Genomic DNA, 8149 nt, shown 5'->3' with positions numbered 1-8149 from the left:
AAACCTGGAGATTCTGGCTTGGTCAAACTACTAAAACCCACCCAATAAATCTTTCATAAATAATTTCTGCAGCAAAAATATTGTTGAAAAGTATTTATTTACACGATAGTCATAAACCATTCGTTATCTGAACTTTAGTTAGTGGTTTTGTGTTAGAATAAATCATTTATATTTTCACAACTATTAAGAGCTAATAACCAAACAAGTCAGCTCCAGTAAGATTATTTACACTCCTATCTGCAATTTGACTACAAAGGTAACACTTTTAAGTCACAAAACAGCATACAAAAATATATTTTCTAAAAAAAATTCCAAATATTAATAGGCAGAAATATACAGCCATACTAAACCCAGGGAGTGATTTTTCCATAGTAAGGCAACCCATTTACATGCAGACCCTGTAACATTGTCTACATCACACAAGGCACCAAGGACACTTCCAACACAATTGCATGCATCCTAGTTTCAGAGAATATATGTACATCCCTCTTAATAAGTTAACCTCTGACTCATTTCAAGAGATCATAAATGCTTTTTTTTTCCCAAAGGTTCAGAACTTGGAGAACAGTGCACATCAAAAATACACAAAATCTGAATGGATATACACTGAAAAAATAGTCTTTACGTTTCTCAAACCACTCAAAAAGGAGCAGATATTGCTATGTCCCTCCCATCACATTGCACTTCTGTTCTCTGAATTTATAATACATATTGCTTAAAGGGTTGAGATGACTAGATAAGCTTTGATTCACTGGCCTAGGGACACAGAAGGCAGCTTTATAAATGCCATGCTTCACCCACTGTACAGCATCCCCCAAATCAGTCCCAAGCCATAAAGTGCACATCAATTTTGCTTCTGCCTTCTTTGCTGTCCCCACCTGAAGGGATCAGCATCTCCCAACCTACTGTAGGAAAAGTCTCAGATCAATTCTGACATCCAGAGTCAAAAACCTGTAACCAGTCAAAATAAGAGAAGGGGAACAAAACCTCATCAAACAACCCTTTAAGGTAGGGTCAGGCCTCAGCCCTCTAGGCCAGGGACCCCCACCCAACCCCCTTCTGAGCCTCCCCATTACCTTGGGGTGACAGTCAACTCACCTAAGAGAGACTAAGGTGAGCTAAGTTTTAGGAAGGACCTGCTTCTAAGTGGAAAGGGGGTGGGGGGCAGTGCTAGGCTCCTCCAAGGCTCTTTGCCCAATGAAATGAGGGAAGGGCAGGAATGGGTGGTAGTGTTTGTCATGCAGCTCCAGTGGACGAAGGGCCTCTGGGGCCTCAAGGAGCTGGTGTGTCAAGCGGAGTCTCATCTCAAGGTGTCCGGGTCCGAGATGAGCAAGGGCCGAGGGACCCTCCACCAAGAGTGCTGCTGTTGCTGCTGCACAGGGTCCCCCCAGCCTGCGGGCCCCCGGTGCAGGAGGCCGTGGAGGCAGCCGGCACCGACGACGAGGGGGCACTGCTCTTGCGTTCCTTCTGTCTCAGGTGGATCTTGGTATGGCGCTTCCTCTCATCACTCCGGGCAAACTTGCGGCCGCAGTAATCACAGGCGAAGGGCTTCTCGCCAGTGTGGGTGCGGATGTGGGTAGTGAGGTGGTCACTGCGGCTGAAGTTGCGCATGCAGATCCGACACTGGAAGGGCTTGTGCCCTGTGTGGATTCGGATGTGCCGTGTTAGCTCGTCAGAACGGGAGAAGCGCCGGTCACAGCCTTCTGCTGGGCACGGGTAGGGCCTCTCATGCACTGGGGTCTTGCTAGGCCTGTTGGGGTACTTGCGAGGCCTCAGAATGGGCCGCAGTGGCAGATGGTGTGGGTTATAGGCGGCAGCAGCGGCAGCTGCTGAGCCGCCGCCAGGTAGCCGGGGTCCCTCGCTGCCTCCACTGGCCCCTGGCCCTGTGGCCCCAGCACTGGGCCCTCCCAGGGTAAAGTTGCGGATGGTGGAGAGTGGAGTGAGTGGAGGGGGGACTCGCAGGGAGTCCAGGGGGCAGGGAAAAGGCTTGCGGTCTGGGCCAGCTGTACCATGTAGGTCTCTCTGGCACTGTGATGGGAAAAATCCAGGGTAGTCTGGGATCATGGGGAAGAGACTTGGGTCCGTGGCTGGTTTGGGGGACGGGTAGGAAGGAGGTGGTGGGTAGGCCAGAGAGGAGGAGGTGGAGGTGGTGGCTGCCGACAGGAACGCCGAGGGGTCCTGGTAGAGGTCTCCTCCACAGCCAGAATAAGGAGGAGGCGGAGGCGGCGGAGAGTAGAGGTGGTCCAGGTCAGGCTGGGTCTGGGACATGGTGCACACACCCAAGGGTCCAGTGGCCAATGGGTTGGGGGAGGCAGAGGTGACGCTGGATGAGGCTGTGGTGGAAGCAGGGGAGGTGACCCCTTGCAGGATGCCTGCACTCACAATGTTGATGATGCCTTCTGGGTAGCAGCTGGCACCAGGGTACTGGGGGTCAATGGAGAACTTGCCCATGTAAGTGAAGGTCTGGTTTCGGGGTGCAGAGACAGGAGCAAAGCTGCTGGGATATGGGAGATCCAAGGACCTCTTCTCTCCAGTCATGTCAATGTTGATCATGCCATCTGGGGAGGGGAAAGGAAGAAAGGAAATGGAGCAATGAGAATGCAGCCAAGAATCCCTTCTCACCCTGTCTCACATAAGTCCAACCCAAGGCCCAGGATCCTAGCACTGTAGAGCTGGGGCAGAGTTCAACAGGTGGGGTAACTGGGGCCCAAAGAAGAGGCTAGCCCGAGATCCAACTGCGGCAACCAGTGACAGTCTAGGACTCAAACTACCTCCAGGAAAGCAAGATAAGCTACTCCCAACCCCCACGTACAGCCATCTGTGGCTCTAGTCCCCAATAAAAACACCCAATAATAGCAACAACAGCCTTAAAAATTCCCCATCTGCCTGGAACTTCTCTTTCTCTCCACTTTGCCTGGGGGTCCCACGGCTGGGGCAGACAACACCCAGGAGACTGATCCCAGCCACTGCCGCGAAGGTGTCAGCCTGAGAGGTGAGCCAAAGAAGGGGGTCAGTGATTGCCCGGCCGCCCCCCATCCCAGGTGCCTTCCTTCCCTCCCTCTCGCGCCGCTGGAGGCAACGGGGCTCTGCGATGGAAAGAGTCTATAAGTTTACTTTCCCTCTCAACCTTTTCAGCCTCGCTCGACACCCGCGCGTTCTCGCCCCGGCCCAAAGACAGTGGCAGCGCTGCGGGGAAGGCGCGGGGGCTGCGGGAGACCACTTTCCACCGCATCGCCAAGGAAACTCGCGGCGCCGGTACCCTACGGGCCTCCCTAGGCAGCCAGGGGGCCGCTTCCCGCCGTTACCCGCCCTCCACCTACTCCTCCCCTCCAGGCCAACCCCCTCAACTTCGCGGGCGGAGCGCAGGTGGGGGCGCTCCTTCAGACCGCAGGGGGAGCGCGCTCCGAGATTTTCCCCGTCTCTTCTGCAGAGGAGGGAGAGGCGGACGCTTTCCTCTGGGGCTTCTCCACCGCTCACCTCTCCAGACGCGCAGCTTTCCTCCAGAGCCCCGAACTTTCCTGTCACTTTGCCCCTACTCCGGGAGAGGGGAGGCTGGGAAGCAGCCGGCGGAAAGGCCCGCACAAGCCCCGAAGCCTGGTGGGGGACCTCTCCTACCCTAATCCCTGCGCCTGCCCGGGGCTAGGCGCGCCGCGGCGCACGCCCGCCCGCTCGCTGGCAACCTGGTACATCTGCCCGCGCGCCCAGCTCCAACGCCCGGGTCCCCGATCCCGCGGGCTCCTCCTGCACCCCCTTCCATTCTTCAAAGCCAGTTCAGTGAACACCGTCCACCTCGCGCGCCCCAACCCTCTCCTCCAAGTCCTGCACACGCTCGGAAACCCACCCACCACCTCCGAGCTGCGTGGGTCCCGGTCCGCAAAGGGGGCACGCGGCTTACCTCCGGCCACTCCGTTCATCTGGTCAAAGGGGCCTCCCAGTTCGGCATTGGGGAAGATGGTCACCGACGTCGCGGCGAGGTCCTCCACCGGGTAGATGTTGTCAGACAGCTGGTGCACAAAACCACTGAGAGTTACTGGGATTTTGTCTACGGCCTTGGCGGTCATCATTTGCTCCTCGCACAACCTGGAGACCCAACTCCCTCGCTACCTGGAGTGTCAGAGAAGCCGTTTTGGAGAGGGATTGGACTGAGCCTAGGCTGGTATCTCCTTTTGCCCTCCACACTTAAAAGCAACTACCGCCCTCAAAACAAAACAAAAAAATCCAACAGAAATAAAACTAGCAAACAAGTTGCTGTTTTTTAAGAAGAAAAATGGCTATTTGCCACTGACTCTCTCCTGTGTTCCGGCTGGGAAGCCAGGAGTTGCTGGTGTAGTGTTATTATAACAGTCAGTGTGTCCCCTCGCCGAGCTATTAATCAATTGCTGCTCTCCCGGTTAGACGGAAAGTGTTGCTCTAAGTATTTATGGGCAGGTCCTCAATGCCCGTGACGTCACTGCCCATATATGGACTGAGGAACAGGGCTGGGCCACGCGGCTTTTGCCGTCACATGGCCGATTTGCATAGGGGATCGGCTGCGCGGGCTCCTCCGGGCTCGCGGCTCCCGGCTCGCAGCCCGCGAGGATCCGCTGGGGTCTGGGGTGCGCGGCCCGAGCCGCAGCCCGGGTCCAGGGCGCAGAGCCCGGCGGGAACAGGGCGCTCCACGGGTCCGGCTCAGGCCCCAGTGGGAGAGCGATTGGGTTCGGGCTGCGGCGCGGCCTCCGGGGCGGGGAGGAATTCCGGTTCTCCGGGACTTTCCAAAAAAGGCGAAGATCCGGTGCCGGCAGCTCCGCCTCCCCAGCCCTTGTTTGGGAGCCATTCCGGAAAATTAAACTTCGGAAAGAAACCGAGCGGAGCCGAGACACTACAGTCAAACCCCTACTCACTTTCTTGGCAGCTCAAAACCGCAAGCAAAAGGAGACAGCGAAGAAAAAAAAAAAGCTGCATGCATTCACGGAAGCTGACTGCTTTTTTCTGAATTACTTGGTGGAAAGAAATGGCTGGTGATAAGAGTGAATGCGGTATTGCTTTTTTGGAAAGTCTGTTCTATTTATACAGGAGCGAAAACGGAACAGGTTTGGGGTTGTTTGTTTGTTTAAGTATTTTGGGCACCTTGGGGCGGGGAGGGGGGGTAGACCCTAAGAGGAGAGCTTCGAGAGAAATCCTCAGGCGGAGACACCCCCCCCCCTCCTCTGCCCGCGCGCTCCCCGCCCCCCTTCAGCTGCTGCGCGGAGCGGGCGCCCTTCCCGGCGCGTCTGGGCGGTCGGCTGTGTGGGGGCGTCCAGATGGAGGCCTGGACACTCACCCTGCCCCCCAGCACACGCACACACTCTTACACACACACGCTCCACTTCCGCTACACACGCTCCTGCCCCCGCCGCCTTCTTCACACACCCACTCGCACACCGTACGCTACACACCTCCCTGTTGACAGCGCGCCCTCGCTGCCCCTCGCCACCTGAGTGCCCGGGCGGCAGAGCGGGCGCCTGCTTGTTGGACAGGGACACCTTTCCTCACCTTCACTGCCTGTACCGGCCGCCACCGCCGTCCCGCACCCCCGGAAGCCTACCCTCCGAAGGGGCGCTCTGCGCGCACCCGAGCCCTACTCCAGAACACACACGTTGGGAGGAATATTCTTCCCTTCCCCGGGCCAGAGCCACCTCGGGGAGCCCAGCGAGGTCCAGAGCGACAGCAAACGGTGACGCTAACACCCAGTTTCGGGTCGCCATCAACGTGCACGCTTTTCCCTTGGCGAGTAAAAAGAAAAAACCGGCCCGGATGGGAATCTTTCTGCTTAGTTCCCAAAGCAATTTAAAAGAAAAACTTTTCAGAGGTTCCGTCCAGATAGCGGCGGGTTCTGGCTGACTGCACAGACCGCTCCTATCTCCCGGCGCGCCCTAGCCCCTCTGGGAGAGCTCTGGGTCTGGCCGGGGCGCCGTAGGAGGCTGGTCTCAATTGCTCGGCCCCCAGTCAGCCGCGGTCGGGGGTAGAGCACGGGACGGCTTCCAGAGCCCGGCCCTGCGCTTTCCCGCGGCCGGCCGAGACCAACCTCGTGGGGGCCCGGGCGGCCGAGAGCCATGGCGCCACGCCGTGGAGGGAGCGCGGCGCTGCAGGCGGCTCTCCCGCCGCTCACCTGCCGCGGCCGCCGGCGTGGCGAGCCTGCTCCCGCCCGGCCCCGCGCGCAGCGGTCGGGGCCCCGGGGCGGCGGCGGGCGAGCGGCCTCAGCTCCTCCTCCCGCGCGCCGCTTCTCCCCCCTGCCAGCCACGAAATTGGTCTTCCCGCGGCCGGCCATCTTCCTGACTTCAAACGCCCAGAGGAAATTTGGGAAAGTTTCTCACTCGTGCTGCGCGCTCTTTTGCAACTGGAGATAAAAATTCAATGGGAAAGGAAGGAAACCGCAGCAAGATTAGCACCCTTGTAGGGACCCCACCCTCGGCAAAAACGTGAAACGTCCCGCTTCTTAAAAAAAAAGGAAAAAAAAGAAAAGAAAGCTGCACTCTTACCACGTGCGCCACCCCGCTCCTCCTGCGCTCCGGCCGGTCCCGCGGCCCCCGCGCTGACCACCGGCAAGACGACGCCTCGGAGGGGAGCCCGACTCGCATCTCCAGCCCTGAGTCCGAAAGAAGGTGGGGGGGACAGAATTATGCAAATATCGGTCGTGGCAGCGGGGCTCGGGTTACGGCCCCGCCGACCTCCGAGGTGAGGCACGCACCGGCGGCAGGCGCAGGCGCCGCGACTGGTTGCGCTTCGCTCCTCTCCACGCACGTGGGCGGGCGGGTGAGCGAGTCGCCGGGGCGGCCCGGCGGTGGGCGCAGCTGCCAACCCTGCGGGCGGCCACCGCGCGCCGCCCCGAGGGGGAGCTCCTGGACCCGAGCGCTGGGCGAGCTGGGCGCAGAGGGCAGGGAGCAGGCTGGGGGCGGCCCGAGAGAGGGCGAGCCGCGCGCAATCTTCGCCCGAAGGACGAGGCTGAGTGGCGAACCTATGGGGGATGGGACCCTAACGAGGAGAGGCGGGCTTGCCCGGCCCGTCAGCGTGGATGGGAGTGACTGACACTGGAATTATTCGCGGGTTTCCAACAACTCACACCTCCTCAGGAGCTGCGCCACGTCAAGCCAGTCGTGCGCCGGGGGTGGGTTGGGGGCAGGGGCAAGCAACAGTTGCGCGCAGGCTGTGCAGGCTCCCCGGGAAGGTGCCTGGGGCCAGTCCTGGGAGGCCTTCCCTGAACCTCCGCTGGAAACGGGTCAGTAGATTCTCTCTCTCTCCCTCTCTCCCTCCCTCTTAAGAGTGATAATGGAACAAAGTCTAGGCATACTCATTTCAAGCCAGCCATCCTGAGGATAGGTAGTAAGTTCAGAAAGCTGAAGGAACTTGCCTAAGTCACGCAGCTGATGAGTGGTGGTGTCCAAACTTGCAACCGGGTCTTCTGACTCCAAGTGCAATGCTCTGGATGCTACGTCATTCGTATGGGAAGACCCAGTTCCAAAAAGGGAACGGCTCTTTGAGGACTGGGAGCCTGGCTCCGCCCACTAGGGAAGAAACAGGTCACCTTCCACAACTTCATCTCTTTTCTTTGGCATTTCTGAAAAGAGGAAAGCTGAGGTCAGGAGGTTCAAAAGGAAGGGACAAGAGACTGTCATGAACACACTCCCCTTCCCAGACGAAGGGAGAATTTGAGTTCTTGGGCTTTCCCAGCCTGCATTATGGATGGAGTGACCAGGTTCACCCAAAACAAGCATACTAATAGGCCCTGTAATAAAATAAGCCAATCCCACAGTATCCTTCCTGGAGTGAAGAAGAAGTGAGAAAAAAAGAGGTAGAGAGACAAAAGTCCCAAAGGTGTTTCCAGAGTAAGATACTATGCTGGGGAGGGGAGGAAGGGGGAATGTGGCAGTTGAACACAAAGATGTACCATGGTCTCTCCTTTTAGGCACTTGAGCTTCTTCTGATCAAAAGCTGAACAAATAAATGCTTTTCTTTAAAATAGAGCTGTCAGAATGCTCAAGTAAATGGAGTGTTCCAAGATATATCAGGGTTATTAAAAGAGTAGCAGATTGGTGCCAGGTTCTGATTTGCTTTGTCCTGATTCCAGATGCAGAAAGTAAAAGAGGAAGGAAACAGAGGAGCCACTTGGTAAGCTTGCTCTGTGGTGAGAAGG

At 57.5% G+C, this 8149-nt stretch overlaps 1 protein-coding gene across 1 annotated transcript; it reads right to left on the bottom strand.

The window, feature by feature from the left end:
• Positions 1–7062, bottom strand: EGR2 (early growth response 2). Its single transcript, XM_057737579.1, has 3 exons — positions 6498–7062; positions 3896–4004; positions 1–2558 (listed from the first exon to the last, which is right to left on the bottom strand). Exons 1-3 carry the CDS (start codon positions 6594–6596, stop codon positions 1306–1308), a joined length of 1461 nt encoding a protein of 486 aa, XP_057593562.1. The 5' UTR covers positions 6597–7062; the 3' UTR covers positions 1–1305.
• Positions 7063–8149: the final 1087 nt, after the last annotated feature.

This window comes from Hippopotamus amphibius, chromosome 5 (assembly GCF_030028045.1).
Source record: "Hippopotamus amphibius kiboko isolate mHipAmp2 chromosome 5, mHipAmp2.hap2, whole genome shotgun sequence".
NCBI classification, from domain to species: Eukaryota; Metazoa; Chordata; class Mammalia; order Artiodactyla; family Hippopotamidae; genus Hippopotamus; species Hippopotamus amphibius.
The sequence above is the reverse complement of the archived record's forward strand: the minus strand, read 5'-3'. Positions and strand labels throughout refer to the sequence as shown.